General features: G+C 35.0%; 1 protein-coding gene across 10 annotated transcripts in view; it reads right to left on the bottom strand.

The window, feature by feature from the left end:
• ATRNL1 (attractin like 1) overlaps positions 1-23,503 on the bottom strand; it is a 425,431-nt gene that overhangs the window by 255,901 nt on the left and 146,027 nt on the right. For all 10 annotated transcript variants that reach the window (XR_008205315.1, XR_008205316.1, XM_052678077.1 and 7 more), the window contains exon 21: positions 19,441-19,493. Coding sequence is in view for 8 of the 10 variants with exons in the window: in XM_052678077.1 (XP_052534037.1) it covers positions 19,441-19,493 (53 nt within the window). In the remaining 2 variants the exon portion in view is untranslated. The remainder of the gene's footprint in view (positions 1-19,440; positions 19,494-23,503) is intronic.

Genomic DNA, 23,503 nt, shown 5'->3' on the forward strand with positions numbered 1-23,503 from the left:
AGCAATAAAAAAAAAAAATTAAGTGAAGCAATGACAAAAAAATGACAAAAAATAACTAAATTAAGAAGTTGAGTTTATCACAAAGTCATCATCCCTTGATTATTCCAAAATACAATATCGTGTTGCTTTAGTGCTACCAGTTCCCTAAGGTTACTCTGAAATAGTTATTCAAATATTATGTTCAGAATATTTCAAGTATTATAGTTTTCCAGTCATAAGTTTTATCGTGTTTGTGTAAAACAGTTTACATAGCTACATTACTGTATCACAGCTCAGAATTAGTAGGTTTAAAGTTTTGGGGAAAAAAAAGGTTACATCTACCATAAAATTACATAGTTTGAAGGTATGACACTATAGCAAATAACGTTGCTAATAATGAAGTGGCACAGTAGAATTCTGAATAGAAATCATTTAACATACCCATTCCAAATTGCCAGAATTCTAAGCCATTTTCTAAATGGCAAGTGATATAAACTTTCCATACAAGAGAAGCAAGTAGTAGCACTGACTCAGATTTTATTACACTCCCAAATTACATTTGTTCTACAGATTTTTTCATTCAACCTATTAAAGTAACAGAGGCAAGAAATTGCCATGCTGTTTCTACCCGTACAGTTTCCATCATTCAGTCCCTACAGTGCTCTTCTTATGGCCAACTAAAGCTGCCTTAAGTACAGAAGGGAGAAAGGAACACCCCCAGGTGACCCAAGTCATATTTAACCCTTCCTGAAAGGACAATAAAATGATTGCAGTGAGGCTGAAGACATCGATTTTGAGACAACTTATTGAGTTCCTGAAGTTGGAGGAAGTAGAATGAGTCTTAGTAGGATCATATATTTAGTAATGACTGAAAAGGAATTTCTAGAGGTAAATCAGACAGTATTTATCAGGGTGAAGCAGTTTTTTAGCAAGACAACCCCATCAAACAAGGATAACTGTGCTGCATCTTAGAGACAGCTGTGGAGAATCCCAGCACACGCTGTTCAGGGCAATCAGATGGTCAAGAATCACAAGAGCCCTCAGAGACACAAATTGTGTTAGCAGTTTAATAATCCTTGTGCAGTCAGTCAGGATCCAGAGGTGGGTAAGGTGGATCTTAAATGCTCTTTTACAGGGGCAAATATCTTCAGAACTAACAGAACTTTTGTCAATCTAATCACGATGGTCCTGCAGGAATCAAAAGATTCTGATTTTTTCTCTACCAATGGAAATGAAGGGAGCCTTATGAGTGTAAATATACATGTGTGTGTGTAAAAATACAGTCAGACCCAAGTGATCTTTGACACTAGAGACTAATGCATGATTACCATGCTCTATTTTGATCCATCTTTTGATGACATTATACTATCAAAACCACATTAGCAAAATTTTAAAGATAACTTCTTAAAAGTAATGATAAACACAAAATCAGTAAATACAAAGAGAGTGACAGATTAAGACAAAAAAGGAAAAAGCTGTGTCAGCCTTCTGTTGGACTCAATAGTTTGCTTAATGCTGACGACCACCTTTTTTACAGTGACGTATAACCTGAAAAAATACACTCTTGTATCCCATGGGAAATCTGACTTAGAAGGAGAAAAAAAGCCAATTGATCACTGAAGTGTGAATACAGCCCACTGTATCATCCTAACAATTAAAGAAAATAGTAACTATTTATTTTACTGAGCAAAGAAAGGAAATAAGAAGGGTTGCATGAAAGGAATTACCATGACCATGGAAACTGAAAAGTCCACTTTATCTACTACCAGTCAACAAATTTCAATTATTTAAATAAGTTAATCTTATCATTAAACTTAGATAAGGAATTTTGATCAGGTATTTTCAGCTTATATAAGTGAAAGATGAATTAGTATTAAATTTTAATTTATTGACACTATATAACTATGTAAATATAATTAAGAAAGTCTCATTGACTTTACTAATATCAATGTACCATATCAAAATAGGAATATTACCATTACATTTATCATACAGAGGTAACAGAACAGCAAGAGATTGGAAGCAGAGACTGATCCCTATAAAAGGGATCAATGAGTCCCTTAATAATCATGAGTAGCAAGGCTAAAAAAGGCCTTGATAAAATCTCTTGGATCGGCCAACGTGGAGACGGTTGCAAACGAAAGAGCTGATACTTAGCAACATTCCTTCGCAGTATTCAGAGGATTACTAAAGAATTAAGTTTATTTTCCCTCACAGCCTGGAGAATGGTTTATTTTCACAGTGAGCCAAAACTTTGAGCAAAATTTGCCTGGATAGATTATATAAAACTAGATTTTATTAGAATATAAATTAGAAGAACTAATGTAAGAGGAAATTCAAAGTGAGAGTAGAAATTAAAAAGGGCTGTAAAGAAGTCACTCCTCTGTTGTATCTGGGTCCTATTCTACTTCCTCCCTCTCATAGGTTTCCTTCTCCAGACAGTACCAGGCAGCTTTACTTCATGCTGCCAAACCCCATCCTGAATGTAATACCTAATACATAATCTGTGCTTACATGCTGTAAATACCCATAAACAGACTAAGCAGTTACACAGTACATCATACTGTATCTCCCAGTTCATAAGGGCTAGACAGCTTATGATGTAAATACAAATTTTTAAGTAAAATTAAATTGCATGATATGATCCATTCTGAATAGTAAAATGGATAAATAGCTAAATTGTTATTCTAGTGTACATTTAATGCATGCTTTTGAAATATAGCTATGTTTGATTACAATCAGGAATTCAGAAATGCCTGAGACTTTACTGCTTGAATTTTTGTTTCTACTGTAAACTTTGATCAAGTCAACCATAAGCATTATTACCCTTTGGATAAATCCAAGACATACCCTAAGTGCTTCTGTTATAAAAACAGGTGCAGAACAGATTGTTTAAATTAGGAAATAAATCTGTATCACAGATAAAGAGAAATTTAGTATTCTGTATTTATACGTAGGATAGGATGAAAAAAAGCAAGAGCTCATAGACACCAAATACCAAACATAATAATCAAACTACCATAGAAGCAACAGCTGACAAAAGCAATCATTCCCAACTACCTGATCTATACAGACAAGAAAACTTGCAAAACTTTTAAAATCTGATGAGCTCTGAAAACAAAATAAACAAATTCAACCAACAAAACTTCTGTAAGAAGTGCTAGAAATAAAAATATTATCAATAACCATTATGTTTCAAAAGCCAGTATCATCTAAGAGTATTCTTTCAGTGAATTATAGAATAAAGTGCTTGGTTCTCTAGGATTACAATTTATATAATTTTTTTGTTGGTGGTGGTTGTTTTCCTTTTCTTTTCTTTTTTTTTTTTACAATTGGTTTGTTTGGTCAACTGTTTCATTTTTCTGTAAGAAAAAATAAGGCTGTGTGTGTGAACATTGTAATACTTTCTCTTAAGATATCTTCCAGATATCATTTTACATTTGGTTTTACATTTGATGACTGAAACATAAAAGCAAATGTTAAAAATTCTCAATTATGAATATCGCCTTTGCTGAAAAAAATTTTCTTCAACCTAAATTAAATTCTCAACCTCAGATTTAATTCACAAAGTATTAATTGTTATTATAATGATATATATAATCATTATAATGATTCTCGAAATAGACCAGGTAGTTAACAATGTTGAGCACTGCATAGATTCTTCTCTTAACTCTGGAAGAAACGTTAATGACATTATAGAATGATGGTTGTATTCTTTAATTTTTAAAAGATGAACTGAAAAAGAATTCACCTGAAACACACTGACAATTAAGTTACCTGTTCTTCTATGCATCCCCAATCTTTTGGAAGTATTATGCACTTCCATTTTAGCTTTAGATTATTTCAGTAAAATTTTAATATTCAGTACTTCAACATTCTTATGCCATCAATATCCTTCATGCTTACACTGCCTACTTTTTTTTTTTAATAAACACATTTTAAAAATTGTGTTCAGAAATTCTCTGTGCCAATGAGCAAGAGAAAATCGCTGAGGCACTATCACACGATAACAGCAGTACTCTCCCCTACTTTGGGCTGGTGCAAATGACTGTAAAACGCCTACCATGTTTGCTCTGCAGCCCAGACCTTCAACTCAAATCTGATAGAAGATACATGTGACTAAAGGGGCAAGCAGACAGAATTTAAGCATCCACGTGCCAGAGTGCAATCTGTAACCCCTCTGAACTTTAATGTCTGAACGATCTTAGAAAAAGTTTTAGAGAAATTAGAAACCTCGTTCATAAACTCAACAAACTCACAACTCAAGTGTTAGTTCAGCACAGGCAGTACTTTGAATCTACAGTCTAGGTACACTACAGCTGAAGGTCCCCAAGTGACCCACCCAGCGATGAAAAACTAAGCTCAGTTCCTGAAGAATTCAGCATAGACATGTGCATGGTGGTTGGCAGAGATCCCACCACATTGTGTGCTGCCTTCTTCTTGATAGTATAAAAACTGAGTCCTATTTTTGTCTAGTAGGATGTATGCCTCCACCAACTCAGTGTAGTCAAAGGAGAAGCTGTGGAAGGATTCAGGCCACCAGGGAAAAAGGATTCAGTTTGCACACAGATGGAAAGAGACAAGAGCAAGTCAAATGACATGGGCACTCAGTAGGCAGGGAGGAGTCCCACAGTCTAATTTCTGTCCCAAGCCATTCCTTCATTTTTTATTAAAAATTATTGAATAAAATAGAAAAAGAACATTGGGATATTAGACCACAATACAATCCCAACATCATCAACAGCCAGACATAACAAGAACTCATGGTTATTGAGCATTCTCATATCTCTATTTCAAAATTTTGCAAAACTCTTGATACCTTTCACTGTCAAAAGAAATCATTAACATCAATTCAAAATGTCAGTAATGAGCACTTGTGAGAACACACCAATAATTAGGCAAAGAAAGCCATTTAATTAAATGAGAAAATAAATTTAAAAGCAATTATTTTATCCTACTATTACTGTTAATTTTCAAGAAACAGCTCTTTGTTTAATGAAATCCATGCCTTTCAATACGGTATGGGAGTTTTCTGTTCACACCCAATGGGGAGCAGACTTATTCTGACATTTAAGCTTTTAAATTAAAAGTAAACTGTGCTTTCAGTAATACAAGAATATTCCCAAAAGAACAAAGGCTGGACGGAAACCTCAAGAGATTTGAAATTCTACTTCACTATTTCTGAGTGCCACTAAAACCCTCTAAGAATACACAGTTATGCTATTAAAACATGGATATATGTAATATAACAGTGATAAAGTTATATACAAAACAGTTTGTTAAAGAGGAATATTAGGACTGTAAAATGAATCACTACAATCAAGGTTGCCTGTGAATTATTTTTGGGTGAGTGCTCTGTTAATGGGCAGCTATTCAACACTTTGTTCTCTGCTCAGTACTTAGTGTTGGCCCCATGCCTCATTTACTGCATACCACACAAACCCTTTTCCCAAGACTGAATTAATTTCTAACGTGGCTTTCTGCAGTATTCATCACTATCATTTTCTAAGTTCTTCAGAAAAGTTAATGAATTTGTTATAATATTACTATGAGATGAGCAGGCACTATTAGTCCATTATTACAGGACAGGAAATGAAACAAAGAGACCAAGGACTAAAACATCCATTAATCATGAGTAGCCAATCAAAAATATCTAGAGTATGACTTTTTCATATTTCAAAATAAGTAACAATACGTATGATCATTTTTATTTTGTCGATCCTTCCATCATTCACTATCATTCTTTCAACTTTTTCTAGAAAATAAGAAAGGAACATACATTCAACTACATGATCACTTATGTGTACCCCACAAACAATTCCGTTCTGTTCATTCTGAAGGGAAAGATTATGGGGAAATAGTATATAGACATGATATTAATAATTACACGATCCTGCCCTACTAAAGAACAAAAATAATGGTGCTAGAAACTAGTTCCTCCACTTTCCTGGCATCCAATGCTTACATAGCACATTTCACTTTCAAAGGGGTTTTTATTAAGCAACTTTGCCCAGACAGAAGAAGATTCTAGCGGATTGTTTTTCTGTTGAGTTGCATCTCCCTTTCGCATGTTCTTTCCAATAGAGCATCCCATTTTCCATCAGGAAGGAAAGAATGAACCTGAATTCCTAGCAAGGATAGGTGTAGCTGGATATATTTATGGGACTCATGCTTTTGACTGGTTGCCTTTCTCCTACAGATTCTGTCACGTCATTTCTTAACATGTATATCAAAAATTGAACAAACTGGCAAAAACTTTTCATTACATGCAAACATTCAGAGAATGATGTTCAGTATTTTAGCCCCAAAAATTAATGTTCAGAGTAGTTCTTAGCCAGAAGTACCACAGTACATGTCAAAGAGCCCTGCACTGTGCTACCAGACCCGCGTATAACATTGCTTAGTTCCTTCCAGAGCAGCTGATTCACTCCATTGACTGTTCCTTAACAGTCTCCCACTGCCTCATTTCAGTTTTATTAATGTTAGTACCCAAAAATTGCTTGTCTACACTGACAGGAAAAGTAATGTTTTCTAAATGTTGTGGGTCACATGATCTTCACCTGATCAATGACTAAAGGGTTTTTTTCAAAATTTCTTTCTTTAACTGCAAGGTACAGGTCATAGAAATACGAGACACCTCTTCATTCACTGAATAAAAGTCTGGCCTTACACACATCTGTGTACATATTAACAAAATCTTTTAAGATCACAGATAAGATACCAAATTTCAACCATTTACTGCTACCAATAACGTTATTTAAATATTTTCTTCACAGTAAAAGGGGAAAAAAAGAATTACATGCCTGAATTGGTACATTTTCATGACAATTCGGCATGACCAAATATACTAATTCTGTGAACAGACACATCATAAAATAGCATTGTTCTATTTTTATTTCTTGAAATCACTTTTGAAGCTAGAGTAGGAACCCCACTCATGACTGCTGCATAGCCCCATCAGTCACTCTACCTACATTCTTCTATTTAGGGAACTCTCTATTCATGAGGATTCTAAAAGTTAAACTTCAACCTTTTCAGCATACAGACAATTTGCCCCTCTTTTGCACTATGCAATTTTTCTCTATTTTCAGTGAGTTTGTTGAGAACAGCCCTATTCATATTCAACTTTGTCAGCAGAAGTGTTGCTTTTGAAATCAAGTTTCATTATCAAATGCTATAAATCAAATTCATTTGTGACCAAAATAAGTTCTGCTTGTATTACAAAGTTAGGGGACTACTACCAGAGCTATTTTCAGTCAGGATAATTATTTTGAACTTTCAGAGCAGCTGTTTAATTCATTCTATCATCTGCTGCTGTCATCCATTGCCTCATTTCTGTTGTTATATTAAAATATGTTGGTACCCAACATTACTTGTCCATTGTGACAAAACAAAAAGTCATTTATTGTAAAGACTTTACTATCAACTAGCAAAATTTGCATTTTTGATAAACGTAGTAAGAATGGAATGAGCTTTAAAAGATGCCAGCAATTATTAATTAAATGCTTCTTTCCATGTAGAGAAAGCATGTGAGAATGAATTTCGCAGAAGTTCAAAGCTATAATAAAATAAATACATAGTGACAACAAATTAGCCTATCTTTTAATGTACTTTAAAAAGGTAAACTAGGCTAAAAGGACTACAAAAAGACATAGGGACTGCTGTCATAATCAACAAACTGAGTAACTAAATTTTATTTAAAGAGAAATTCTCTCTTGCAAAATGTTACCTTCTATTTGGAAATGTATTATAAGTTATCAGGCTCTTGTCCATCACTGATGAAAAAAGCATAGCTATTGGTGCTAACTATCTTGAAAAATACGTTTATAGCTGAGAATCTGCTGTTAGAATTTGCTATTGTACTCTTTGAATCTGTTGTAGTTTCCACGGAAATAAATAGGAGGCATTTCTTTTGGAGCAACCTGCATAGTTGGACATTTATCATCGTTTTTTTTCCCAGCTCTTCAATAATTCAATACAGACATCAGCAATTAAACGGCAACCTCTGAGTGATCAAGTATTACAAGGAAACAGAACATACCCTTTGAAAACTGGCTACAAATATACACAGAAAGTATTCCTTTAATATTTCAGTGTTTTCAACATTCTTTTTTCCTTTTCCTAATCATTTAGCTGATATTTGCTTATGAAACCTTAAATCTACAGTCCCAAATGTCAGACCTTAGTCCATACTGCTCAGCTCCACATGAGTTGTATAAAACACACAATGTACACTGAAGTTGAGATGTTTCAACTTTGCTGATATTCTTTGTTGTTTCTTAAACAATTTTCACATGTTAGTTCTGAGATTAAAATCCCTTACAGCAAATGTAACCTGAACGTTTTCAGGAAAGCTTCAACTAACACTGAATAGAAATACATGTTGTATACCCCACTGTGCAGCCTCCTGTATTATAGTATCATCAACTGCAACAGGTACTTGCATTGTAAAAAATGATATGCTAAAGCACTTTCTCACAATGGGCAGTAGAATATTTTTGCATTAGAACTTCTAAGATAGGTAAAATATGAATCTTCTCATTTAAAATCAGGTGTATTTCAAGAAAAATCTGCTGAATTAAATAATAAAGTTTTCACTGATTTTGGCTCATTGATGAAATATTACAATTTCAATTCATTTACAAATATTGCCTACTCTAGCCTATGGAGCCTTTAAAACAGAGAGAAAGTACAGACTGGTAAGAAAAAAATAAACCCAGATTATTTTCTCCACTCCTTGCATGTTTAGCTGGTAGAGCTGGCGGTTAAGCATGTAAAATAATAAACTGTTTGCTTAAGCTAATCAAATGGAAATAACACAGGGAGGAAAAATAGAGCCTTGAACTGCTGATTTTTCTCAGTCACCCACTCCTTGGTGGAGATTTATTCTTTGATTCAGAGAGGGAACCTTGGCCACTGTGGCAGGGCTCAATACCTCCTTTAATAATCTCCTTTCCAAAATACCTTGCAATATTCAATTTCCACCCCAAACAGCTGTCAGACATTAAAAGTAATATTCATTGCACTGTATTTTTCTCTGAAACAGGAACCGGCTACAGCTGTGTTTTTATTAACTCATGACCTTCTTGGCCACACAAGAAAGTACTGCTAACCAAAGTGCACAAACAGAATAAACCGCTTTTTCATTTACTGCTTTGTCTAGCAGTGACTAGCTTAACACAGAGCTATTTCCACTTTGTGATAGATGTCACACATGAGCTCTTTAACACGACTTATCTAGGAACTGGAATATCATGCAAAATAACAACAAAATGTAGACAACAGTGTGACAGCCTGTTTGCTTTCCTTATTGAAAAGGCACTGACAGTGAATGTCTTCTACATCTGAACTTCAAAGATCTAGCATCGTGGTAAGTAATCCATTACAGTGAACACAAGGAAAGCGATCTATCTGCGTGATGTAGTTTTGCACCATCTTCTCAAGACCAATTCAGTTTTTCTCTACCAACCTACTGCTTGGTTTAATAACGTCCTACCTTCATTTTTTCTTTCCTTAGCTGTCCCTAATGTCACTTAAAGTTCTAATACTTGAAAATCCGCGTAGCTGCATTTTGACAGATCTCTAAAGAAGCAATACACATCTCTACTCAACAAGACTATAATCCTGAAAATGTCACTTTATTGGCAAAAGAAAAGTGAGATTCTTGCTCTTTTAAAAAAATTTCTGCCCGGATTTTGTACAGCTTATCATTTTTACAAAATTATTCTGATGGTCATGGCACTTCCTTAAGGGAGTAACACAATAAAGCATATTCATTTACTCATGCTAGTGAACATAAAGAGACAAATCAAATGCATATATATTACTTCTCTACCAGTGTATCTTCATGCTTCTTGACAGTGATATTTTTCAAATTTCCCTTAATGTCATTTGCTATTGTATCTATTTTGCTAATGTGCATTGCTGTTCTTTGACCTCACACAGTTTGCAGAACCATTTTTTCCCAGTGTTACTCTTTATATCATGTTATGAGTAAATTACACTATGCTGCCAAAGAGTTATATTTCTGCAATATATTTTAAAATGATATTTACAATTCAAGCTAAGAAAAAGTGACAAGGAGTCACTGACTACTTCACAATATGCTGACACTGAGCTGTTAGCCATTCAAAGAGAAAGTTGAACTTGATAATGACCACATTTCAATGTAATATAAATTTTCTTAAAGTCCATGAAATCCAAATTTTTACCATTGTCTTTAGGCATAAATGACCCTCAATATATTTCAGTGATCAGAGCCCTTCATCCAAATACCTTGTAAGGGCTTCACACCACTCATTATAAAGCAGAAAACATTATTGACTGCTCTCTTGATTTTTTCAAATGTGAGCTAAGATTAGGTGGTTCAAGACACCTGCATAGTGAGTCTTGTGCTAACAAGACAGTTAATTAAGTGCTCAGGCTGTAATAATGGAAGAGGCTAAGCCATCCTTAAGCAGTTCATATTAGCCACTGGCAAAAAATATTCCAGCTGACATATAAAAGCTATTAGACCATTTGAAGAACTCCCAAAGGAACCAGCAGAAATTCTCCTACAAACCTTAAGCCCCCTTCCTATTGAAGTCAGGTGTTTTTGTTGCTTTTTCTTCTTATTTCAACTGGTTCAAGATTTCACGACTAAGATCTCTCCTCAAAGTCTCTCTTATCAAGAATTCTCTTTTCCCTAGGAAGTCAGCAGTAGAAGCAATGTAACTATAAACCCATCACAAAGGTAAAAGAGCTGGATTTCCCTTCTTCAACAGAAGGTAAACTAAAGGAATACTGATGGTTACTTTTCTGTTCTATTTGCTTCTTACAGCATCAGGTTTGCGGAGCTGTAAGGCCTGCCAGGTTTTGAGGAGCGACTCTCTGGACATGCCAGGAAAAAAACACACGCAAAGCACAATGTAACGACTCAAAAAAGTACCCATCTCAGTGAATCCCAGGTCAGTAAACTAGATAAAATACTGCATATACACAGATCTTTGGATCACTTTCCTTCTAAATAAAAAAAAATGCTTCACTCGTAGGCTAGAGTATAGAGAATAGTATTTCTTTTGAATGAGTTCTCCAGTCCAGAATCTCCCTTTTCAGAGTAGTATTTTATAAATAATCATAAATTATATAGCTTATATTTTCTTAACTTTATGTAGTACTTAAATGTAATAGTAGTAGTTACTTACTAAATATTATGGCATCCATGGAACCGCCATATAAATAATGAAAGAACCTAATTCAGACTTCTATTTGCATGCCTTTAAATATTTGTCTATCAACTTCTGCTTAAAATTTAGGATACTCCATCTTTAGCCATCTTTCTTTGGCTAAATGCAGTCTAAATAAAAAGTGTATCTAAACAAATTGTCACTAAAGTTAAACAATCTACTTTGGCAAAAGTAACATAAATAGTACATGCAAGGAGATGTCAGTTGGTAAATTCACTGATACTTAAGTAAAAACTATCAGAGAAAGAAAATAATCCTTATTTCAAAACTCAAGTGTGCTTTCTGAAACAGATACACAGAGAAAATTCCCAGTGTTAAAGTCAATATAAATAAAAACATTTGCAAATTCATAGCAAAATCTGAAGATGATTGGCAACAAAACTGTTTCTTTAGCTTGCCCAACTGCAAGCCAACCTAGTATTTGGCAAAATGAGTACATAGAGCCTGGGGTGAGATCGTGATACTTAATTAGTAGCTTGGTATGGTTATTGTTTTAATTCTCCTTGGAAGGCTACAATTCAGTTGTGTGGTTATTTTAGCTTAGGGTAAACACACTGTTGCTTTTTTTTTAATGTTGTTAGTTTGTTGAGACTAATCTTTTCTAAAACTACCTAGAATTGCCTGATTCAAACTACAATCTCTTCTACTACAGTCTTGAAACACTAACATTTCTTTTTAAATAGAATTTATTTGTATAAGCCTGCATATTCAAAGACAATGACAGACATTCTTATGTATTTATAAATAATAAAAATTGCCTCAGTCTGTATCAAAGTCAATCAGTGCTAGATATAATTGGAGGAACTCATTAATTTAAGTCAAGCATGACAGTTTTACAATTACAATATGCAGCCAGTTTAAATTAATGCTGTCCCAAAAAGAAACAGGAATTGTACACATCAGTAGCAGGAAATTTAACTGCTAGTAATATTCTCACAACTCAACTAAAGCAAACACCTTTTCAGTAGTGTAAATTTATTGTTTCTGCCCTTTAAGTTTCAACATAATTTTTAAATATCTGGAAAATCTCTGTTAACAGTGTTATTAAAAGTGCTACTTGCTGTTTATCTCCTGAAACACTCTCCTTGGAATGTTCTTGAGTTTCATCTTTTCCTAAGAATAGCAAGTCTGCCATCTAGTGCTTTATAGCCACCTCTAGTACATGCTTTATTTGATCTTTTTAATTATTATTATTTTAATAAAGGATGTCACGCTCTAAGTTCACAAATGCCATATACATGCACATGTACACACAGTGCTTAAAAGTCACATTTAATCTTCTTGCTGCTAGGTTGTATTACATATTTCAACAGCTATTAACACATACAGCCATCTTCTACTCTCACTTATCGATTGTGAGAACTACTCATAAGCTGAGAGCAACCAGAGCCAAGTTCAGTCATTCCAGATCTTGCACCCACCTATTTCTAGAACAGCTCTCCTCAGAGGCTACTTATGTCTGTGGCCTATATCAGAACTCAAATTATAAGATCAAGAAAAAGGAAAAAAGTATGTTCAAACAGTAAACACCAGGTAGTCTGACCTATTGATAGTTCAGCCCAGGCCTGAAATGTATTTTGACAACATAAATAAGAATGCATTACCTGAGGACCATTCTGCTTTCAGATAGTATTTAACTGATGTTTCCAAGAAGTGAATATAAGTAAGATGTTGCCATAAATTACTGACCTTTGAAATCTATCCCCCACAGAAAGATGGTTTGGTGTTACAAACAAGCAAGAAGTCAGAAAGGAAAAATATAAACACCTCTAAAGAAGTACTACACCTTTACCCCAAGATGCAGGTATTGAAAAATCAGTTAAGATTTGTTTTTCTTATTTTTTATCGAGATGAATTTTAAATAAAAGGAAATTTTGGATATAAATAGGGATATAAGAAACATAAAAACTAAGTGTTTGGTTTTGTTTCAGACACCACTCACTTTGCATAACAATGTCCCTTAAAATATTCAAAATTGAAATTTTACTCTTTAGAAGGGTAGAGAAAATGGGTAGAGACTGTCATTCCTCTTTATTTTGCCCTTTTTGGAGTCCTGGAGTAATGGGGCTAATGCAGTTCCAGGACTGCAATATATACCTTACAAGGGTTTACAGTCAGAAGCAAAATCCCCTTTTTCCTGTTGAGCTCTCTTCACAGACACCAGATTTTATTTTAAGAGTGTCCTCTGAACATGCACTTCGTGCTTTCTCACCAATTTCAGTTAGGAAAGTATCTTGGTAAGTCACTGATTCACTGAGAGAACTGACCACTGCCATCCTTTCTGCACATCCACCAAGGAAATAAGGAAGAGCTATAATTGTTTCAATGCTGACAGTATGGAATTGCATTGTAAAGCCATAAAGCTATTATTCATATTGCACTCCCAAAAACTGCTATAAAATATTTAATACCTCACATGCTATCGCATTTCTCCATGAAATGCATTTGAAGTACAATATAAGAAAATAACGTATTAATAAAATAACTTAAAGATATCTTGGATTTGTTTTGAATCTACAAGTATTATTTCCCTACTAGTTGTTACGCTGGATGTTTTACATTTCCTCCCTTGATGTCCACTGGGCCAATAAGGAAAGCTGATTTGTGACAGTGCTTTGCAGTATATCTTAACCTTAAAGTTCCTGCAGATGGGCCTACCACCTTGCTTTTTTATATGCTTCATCCCAGAACACATGATACAGTGGCTGATGTTCTATTGCACAGCTGACATTTCCTAAAACATTGAGCTGAGAGAAAAATTAGAGCTGTGGAAGAAAACACAACAAAGCTAGGAAAACAGTTAAAATTTGTATGGCCTTTCAGCCACTTTTATGGACAGATATTAGTGCTTCCTCTTTTCCAAAGGCTTTAAATCCAACAAATCTCCTTTAGAGACAGACATTCTGGCAAAGAAGTGGGGGGGGAGGGGGGGAGAAATCAATAAATAGGTTTTAACTTTACAGAAGGCCATGAATCATTTAGTCCATCCCTGTTTTAATTCTCTTCATAAGTGACCCATCCCTCTTGACCTCAACACATACTTGGATTCTCTAATCCTTCTCAAAGGTCATGTTCTAATCTCCCACAGATTTAAAAGCAGGCCTGCTCTGCAACACAGCAAAGTCTATAATATTACCCTGGATACATAATGCACATCCTTTTGAATGCAAAATAAAAGATTCTTCTGATTTCTCTTTGAGATCACATATAGTCCTACATCCACAAAACATTTGTCTAACCCAAAGATGAACAACAGGTTAATAAAAATTGTTAAGTTATTGTAATTTTATTGCTTGCAACTACACACCTGTTGTGCATTGCTGAATCTATGAATGCTTTATATTTTGAATTGTCTTGCCACATAACCCACTACTGCTGCCTATTTCAAAAGAGCAACCAAAAGAAGAACTACCACTGTTGATCTCAGTTTCCAAAAGAGAAAAGTGCTTCTAAGCACATTTAAAGCACTAAAAGGGAGAAAGAAATAAAGGTCTGTCAAAGGTATATCTGTGTATAGTTTTTAACTACTTTTTCTTAGCTGGCTACTCATGTGGGTTTTGGCTAGGAATTGTCTTGGTGGAACAGGCAACACTTGAGAGCTCTGCTCCAGCAGTGTAGCTCAGCCCTGCTTGAACCACGTTTCTGCTCCTGCTCTTACTTGGGAGAGCTTTAACAGAATGGACAAAAAGCAGAGAGAATTTGTGAATGCTTTGTGCTAAATTACTCATCTGGAAATTCTGACAACCACATAAGTGAATAATGCAGTTTATACTCACAGTACTGATTTGCTGAAAGCGTCTATGTCTTTGCACAGAGTAGTGCTCAGAAAGAGATACTCACTTTGATAGAAATGTAGCATTGGAATTGAGACATTTAAAGTAACATACATATTGCAGACATTTTGGAAAGCTTTTGACCTTAATAATGCAGATTTCTAAAAGAAGTTTATGCAGTAAACTATAATATCCTTTCAAAAGGAGTGGTTGTAAGCAAGTCTATACTCTACCCTCTATGTAAAAACGTACCGTGAATTATGTATTTAAATTCTCATTTCTCTAGAGCACTGGTTTAGCTATATTTCCATTTATGATTTAAAGCACTGTGTCCAAATACGACCCAGGTCAGATTCTCAGAAGTGGCATTTGTCCCAGTGACTCTTTCCAATCAGTCTAAAACCATCTGGTTGCTGCATGTTTCTTTGCACCCAGGAGCACTGGTTCTGACAGTAGCATATTTCTAATGCTGACATGTGAAGAACTAATCCAGCAATTTGGATGCATACTTTGCTATCTAGGTGTCACTGTTATACATCACGCTGGCTCAGATACCAAAGAACAATAACAACAACAAATACAAATGCATCACGACAAAATGTTATATTTATGGTTTGCGTACATGCATAAGTCAGCTGAACAACCATTTCTGGCCTCCATTCAAAATTCATTTATATGGATTAAATCAGCTTGCAATTGCACACAAAAAAAATGGTTTCTAACAGAAGGGTCTGGAGATACTGAGCCTCCTACCTAGAAACACAGAGGAGCAAGCAGAACTGTACTCAATCTCCAAGAGCACTTACAAAGGCAAGCAAATCTGACTTTTCAATTAATGAAGCTCCTTGTTTTTTATAGATATTCTATTTTTTAACGTTTACAAGAAATCTTGGATAGTATTTTCTCCTGAAAGTGACATTTCCAACATTTCTGGACCAAGAAATCCTCCCTCTCATGAACTTCCCGAGCTGCAAATTGCTATACGTTAAGAAGGAAACATCACTATATAGCCATCCATTTGCTATACTATGCCCTGATATTCATATTCAGCTGCTTGCAGTGTAGTACTGGAGCAGATAAACCATCATACAGCTGCTGATACATTCTTCTACTTTCAATACTTTTCTAATTTTTATATCTGTGATTTGTTCTCATTCTCATACTCTGACAAGTTTGTTTTTGCTGTTGTGACTTTTCAGCCATGCAGAGAAGTCATGAAAAATGAAATTAACATAAGTTTAATAGAAGCAATAGGCTGCAATTTTCACACAATCTGGATAATATAATATTGCATGCCTTATTATGAATGTCCTATTTACTTTTATTAAGTTTTGATAATTTTAACCAAGCAGGGAAAGGACTCACGTCCAGTGCTGCCAAGATTTGAAATGCCACATTAGAATGAAATCTGATGTTTAATGAGCTGTCCTTGTCATCCATAGAATTTGATGACATTTCTGCTGTTTATCTTCCCGTGATAGCATCTGTATTTTTTTTAACATCTATAATGTTTCAACATGATATATAAAACTCATTTCTATATACATTCATATATATTTACACACATGCACATGCATATACATATATTATTCTTTTTGATCATGCCAGATCTTTCTGTAAGCATTTTTCTGTTCTCGTTAGTACTCACGTCACTTCTACAGTCATGGCAATGTCTATGCACAGCACTCATACTGTGCTAACTATCCTACACTGCTACTAGAAGAAAAAAAATGATGAAGAAAATAAAATGATCTGTGCTATCCCACTAGGTTTAGAGTTTACTTACTAAGTTAACAGTCAATTGATGTCAATACCAGGGTCTAGATAAACACCAGTCTGCTCCCCCTTCCTGGTCTTTCCGATAGCAATAACAGGAAAGAGGGAGGAGTGCAGGCAAGAGTCAGGCTGTTGGGGAGAGAGGAAGAGGTGGAAAACACTACATTTTCACATGGCAGTGGGTATTTGCATCAAGAGTTGCAGAAGTTTCTGTCAGACAACAAGCATTCTCAATCCACACCCTGCTGTTAAGAGAAACTCAGGCCAACCCCTATCATACAAATGTTAGCCACACACTCAGAACTGAATTCTAAAGTTTGGGCTAAGAAAAAACATTCCAGTTAAGGATAGCATTTGAACAAGTGAATAAAAATAAAATTTAAGCACATAAAATGTAACGAAGATGGCTAAACTTAAGCATGCAACTAAAAACTTTCCAGAAGATCCCAGCTGTTACAGTGAGTTACTAGCTGTAATCCTATTTCTGTACCATTCATTCATTGATTTTGGTTATGAAAGGAAGAAACAATTTTGATTAGAAGTTTTGATTGTCATAGACCTATGCTGATTATAAGTATATACTCTTCTCTATTCATTTGTTTTTCCTCAGTATTTTCTTTCCTCCAGAGCAATAACTACCAGCATGATGTAGAAAACAAGAATATTCTTCACTTCAAGGAGAAGCAAATGGTAATACAGGTGTTTAAATAGAAAGTTCCTATCGGGTAGCAAAAAAAGTACAGAAAAATAGCATCCAAATGCATATCTTCTACAGAAGCAAAACATTCTTATGTAAGTGACAGTCAATATTAAAGTCATACTTTAAAATACTTAAGCATCTAAGAAATGAAAGCTGCGCTTTATGACAAGCTTTAATACATGATTTAGCAGGTAATGAACGGTGCCAATAAGCAACTGTCACAGAAATCACAGGTCAGTCAGTTATCCATAAATTAGCAAATAATTTCTCATTATGATATATTATCCACTAAATGTAAGACAGACAGAATTCCATTATTTTAATTAGTGCGGATTCCTTCTTACCTCCAGATATTATAGTTTATATGCTACATTTTAAATTACTGAAAGTATTAGATTTATCATTCCAAAACAACAAGATCTTTAAAATATTTTGAAATGTGACAGAAGACAAATACTGGTAGTGGGCTAAAGGTGGAAGGCTATCTTGAATACAGCACAATTTGTCTACAGTATGATTTATAGACCCAACCTGTAACATGATAGCAAAAAATAAGGTTTTTCTTCGAGGTGCCTGAGGTCTACAAATCTCATTACCATCATTTTTTTTCCACCTCTAAATTTAATAGCTTTTATTTTTAAGGGGCAAAACAAACATTGATGGACGTATCCAAAATAGATTCTTTAGCACTACTTCTCATGTACTCATTACCTATCTTTGATTCCATATAATTTATAAAACAAACAGATAAGAAAATCCAAATCTCTGAGTAATGAAATTTCTCATTTAAAGAAGTAAGAATGTAGACATGGAGACAAGTAACAAATGAAAATAAATTTATTTTATTCACATTATCTTTTAATCATAGCTGTAAGGAGTGTTTTCAATCAGGTCTATTTTATATTAAAAAATCAACAATTACAACAGCATGTTTTAAATATTTAAAGATGCACCTCCAGTTTGAAAAGTTACAAACAAACTTGTCTGTGGAAAAAAAAAAAGTAAAAAAAATTTTACAACTGGCAAAAAGTGTAAGCCTAGGGATACGTCAGCATCTCTAGTTTAGTACATGTCTATTTTGTTATGTAAAACACATTTTGCAGACACAGACCATTAAAGGTAGAAAGAAACATTAGTAAAGAAAAAAAAACACTACTTTGTTAGGCAGATTATGCCTTAAAGAGATTCTAAGACAAAACTTTTGTGTGCATTCTGAACGGATGCTGCGAATATAATCAGAGATACTACTTTATGTAAATTTAAATTGGAGGTTGGGATGGTGTTGGGAAACAACAGACAAATGGATTCAGTCTAACATAGAGCAGGTATATGCAAAAGTCTGAAGAGATAAAACAGTGTTCTTCAGCATCAGTTTTTTATGATGATTAAAATTACTATTTAACATTGATATTGGCTCAGCAAAATTGGCACATCTCTCTGAGGGATTTCTGCACATGGGTAATAAGCATTCCTATGCCTTCGAGTCTTTCATTAGGACTATCAGAAATGTAGTGCTTTAGAAGTTAATTTGCCCAAGGCACCTTTCCTGCAAATATGAGGACATGCAGACAACACACGTGCTCTACCAATTATGATACTCTGGAGAACTGCTGTGCATCACGCCCCTTGGAGGTATACTCACTAAGCCATTCTCAATGCCCTAAGAAAATGCTAGTTTGGTCTATTTGCATTTTCCTATCACAAATTCTGTCTTGTGAACAATAATGCAATTACAGGTTCCTTTTGTTCACAGAGTTATAATGCAATGACTTGGTCGTTGCCTCTAACTTTGGAGAAACTTCCAGTAGCCTTTAATTTGCTTTCTCAACCAGAGAAGCCCAGGGGGGTATTTCATGTTTCAAAGAATCAATAGGCCCCAGCTTCAGAAAATCCCAAGAAAAATATTTAGTTTAACAGAGGCAACAAAATTACCACACAATGCATAAACAGCATTTAAGTAATGAACATCAAAAATATAAGTACTCACAGTAACATGTTCCCCTAAGCGGATTTCCAAGATACCTATTTTCAGAGTCACAGCTGTAGGGGGGAAAAAAGACAAAAGCAAACATTCCCATTAAATAAAGCATAGATTTTATACAAATGCAGCCAGAATATTTATTCCAAATAGCACGAGCTTGATTAGTAGCAGCACCGGCACAGGGAAACATAAAGTACATAAAGTAACTTAAAGTACACAAAGTACATAAAACATAACGTAAAGGGATATATTTCTTAATCAAGATGAGCTATTTTCTGGAAGGACTTCTCTTCTTGCAAAAGTAACCAGGAGTGATGAGGCTCTTGGATAGGGACTTCAGGTGTGTTTTGTGTCCACTTTGGATAAATGTGAGTGGGGCAGGGAAGATGAACACGGAATCTGCCTCTATCCACTCTACCCCAGGGACTGCTCACCCCCTGGCTGCCATCCATCCCTCCACTGGCTCTTTCCAAGGACACAGCATTTATCAGGCAGCAGTTCACTGCAGAAACTGTTCTCAAATAAATCTCCTCCTAACATGCACAGTCCCAAAACACTACCAGAGCAGGCTTTGCACCCTTATGTAACCTTCCAAATGTGCTCAAGCCACTCCTTCAGCCATGGAATATACATCCTCAGGTTCAAACACACAAATACGTTATTTCAAACTCTTTTATATGAAAACAACAAAATACCCATAAGCATAAAATAATGACTACACTTTCACAGCACCTAAGAGATGTGCTCCAAAACGACATAGACTGCTCTAGAGAGGCTAATCCTAAACTATTAACTGTAACTAGACCATGGCAACCAGTTCTGGGGCCACAAATTGCAGCCGTGGCATAGCATAGCAGTGTTCCAGAGGCAGCAGACCATGCATAGGATGCTAGGTGAAATTTAGGCTGAATAGGGCACACTGCATCCAGACTGTTGCTGCTGGGGAAAAAAAAATGTGCATGAAAAGAACAGGAAAAATACCTTACTTATAAATATATATTTGTTTTCAGAGGCATGGAATATGCTATGGAATATCATAGCGATCAAATTGAGTTATATAACATTTCTCTAAAAATGTCACATACTTTAGTAGAAAATAACTATCTTGTTCTAGGTTTTCTTGGCTATTGTACAAAAGTCACCAGCAAAATTATAATTTGCTATTAAGCATAGAGAATGTTTCATAAAACAGAGAGAAAACTTATCACTGCCTATTAAATTTCATAGAAATATTTTCCCACAGGAAATCTGGCTCAGTTAATGCATGGAATACTCTTCCATTACTTTGTTCTCTTAGAGAAATTTAAACTGCAAGCAGTTTTTGCTGCTTATGTTATTTGTAAGTGATATTAAAAAACTTTCTGATTTCGATGTCATGTGAGTTAACAAGCATGCTGTACAATACTGCCTGCCTTGCTACTGTTCTCTTCACTGGTTTCAAACCTGGTGTTTATTGCCATGCTCATTATTCAAAATCAGGTAGAGCTTAGTTCACTCCTACCACAGAATGGGACTTCTTTATTTCTTGAAAATCTCAATTGGAAAAAAAAAAAAAAAAGAAAAACGGAAAAAAAAAAGTTTCCATACAACTCCCTTTCACCATTCAGCTGCCCTTCTAACCAGATGAAACCATCTCCTGTGGGTCAGTAATTATCAGAAACCAAGGATTTTCAAAATTACATACACATTTTTGATGCTATATTTCTATTTATAATGCAGAAGAAGAAAAAAGGAAAAGGGAAAACAATAACTAAGAATACATAAAATAAAATTATCCGTAAAAGTCAGTGTAATGCACCACACGTCTTACTGCTTAAGGAAGCACACGAAAGAATGTTTGATACAAAAATTATTACGTATGTAATACTTTGCCATAGACAAGTATTCATCCAAATCCCAATAATCGTTAATTTCCTGATAATTTTAGACACGACCTTCACAAAATTTGAGGAGAAAATAGCAGTACAATTTTACAGCTATCATTTCAGCATTCTGCATGATGAAATGAGAAAATACGCATAACAGTATTAACAGTATTTTTAAAAGTGAATTATAATACAGTAACAGCATTTGATACACTATCACATTTATTATACTTTCTATATAGTGAACCCTGCAGAACACATTTTACTCAAGGGGTTGGCAGTTTTGGGCAAGCCATATCCAGTCTACTGGCCTTAGGAGACAGTACATGAGCATGAAGAGCTGCTGTAAAGGGGTGTACTGGAATGCCCTGTGCAGTCCTGTGCTGCATGCTATGGGTGCTATGAAGAAGAACCTCCCAGCCTGTCCAAAGCTACTCAACTCTATTACATCACCACAGTGTGGTGGAACCTCTTCCACGGGAAGGAACTGTGCAGCATGCCGGGGAAAGTCCATCTAGAGATCACCCTGAGCCTGGGGCTCCCACCATCTGCAGTGACATAAGCTTTTCCCCTTATATGCACTCCGCTTTTTCATCCAACTTGTTAAAATAATATTTTATTATTATGCTATTCATCGTCAGGCCTTTCTTACTGAAATACAAGGGAATCACCCTTTCTTACACTTCTCCTCTGTCCCCTGGTGCAAAACAATTTTAAAACATTTATTAGTAGTAACATGAGGTGGAGTTCTTACGAATTAAGGAAGTCTGCTTTAATCAGAATGGAAGATACTATTTAAACACTCCATTTTCAGCACAGTAAAAAGATAAAACTACATCTAAAACTACTCATGTGAGTATATATGCTAAGTTCTGACTAAATTTAGTTTTGTCTTTAAATCCAACCATACTTCATTAAGCATATCTATTGCTCCGCTTTAGCCACTAATTGTGGCTCCAATTACAAAATTTTATATTTGCTGAATTATCTCCTTATGAGCTCTCCTTGTAGTAATTTTTGTACATTTTCCAAAAGACACTACACATTTGAGCATATCTGAAGCATAATATATGCTTCATATCTGTAAATTGGGAATTATACTGGTTATAATATGTGCTGTGAGGCTATGATCATTTGCTTTAAGTGGCAATAATGAATGAGTAGTTCTTCTCTGGCCTGCCTCCAGAGACCCAGTTCCCATTTGCAAGTATAAATGGAGACACATCCTAACATGTTACATACAAGTAAGTACTCTGGTTTGGTTCAGTACAAAAGTATTCATCAAGCTACTGGACTCATGGCCAGCTATTAACAGTCATCCTCCAATCTCTCCCTCAGTTATGCTTTCAAAACTAAACCATTTTCTTCCCCTCTCTCTGTATGTCCCGGAAGTTCAAACTAAAAAGTTATGAACAAATAATACTGCTCACGTTTACTACCAAGTTCATAATAATTTCTGGTTTTCTCTTCAAATATATGTTTTCAAGAACACACTATCACTAAGTTTTACAGATTTTTACTTTTTTTAATGGATGAAAGGCTTATTTGCTTTTGTTTTTGTAAGAACATTTATAAATGACCTTATGATGAAGATTAGTAATATGTTTTATTTTGTGCACTGTACCAACATTTTTCAACCTTAAGAAAGGTTGCATGGTATGTATTTGTATTTCCCTCAAGCAAGCATCTCCAGGCCTCTCACCTAAATAAACCCGTCAGAATATAACACCAACCTGGATGATTAGGTGGAACCTCATAATATTCCATCCAACCTTTGATCACAAAGCAGGATTTTTTGTAGATCTACTGCTACAACTCGTTGGTATTTCTTTGTAATTAAAAATTAGTGCAAAAAAGAAAGAAGGAACAGGGAAAGAGGAACCCAAGTACCACTGGTCTTTCCTTGATTTGCATTTGTTTCTAATGCCAAATTCTGAAGGAAAACAAAAATGCATGTTAGACCACGCTATGGCCCTTCTGGGGCTGTTCTAACTTGTTTTGGCTTAGATACAGACAGCTACTAAAGAGCAATGACCCACAACTCACACTGTGTCCTTCCAAATCTGAGATTCGTGATAGCTGTAGACTAACCAGAATCTGAGGGAGAACCATCATATTTCTGACCTTCAGCTAGTTAAAGACAGCTCTCAAACTGATCCTGCCTGGGATCTCAGCCTTGAACTACAGCAGGTTCCTGATAAAGA

This window comes from Tympanuchus pallidicinctus, unplaced genomic scaffold (genome assembly GCF_026119805.1).
Source record: "Tympanuchus pallidicinctus isolate F22 unplaced genomic scaffold, pur_lepc_1.0 scaffold16, whole genome shotgun sequence".
NCBI lineage: Eukaryota > Metazoa > Chordata > Aves > Galliformes > Phasianidae > Tympanuchus > Tympanuchus pallidicinctus.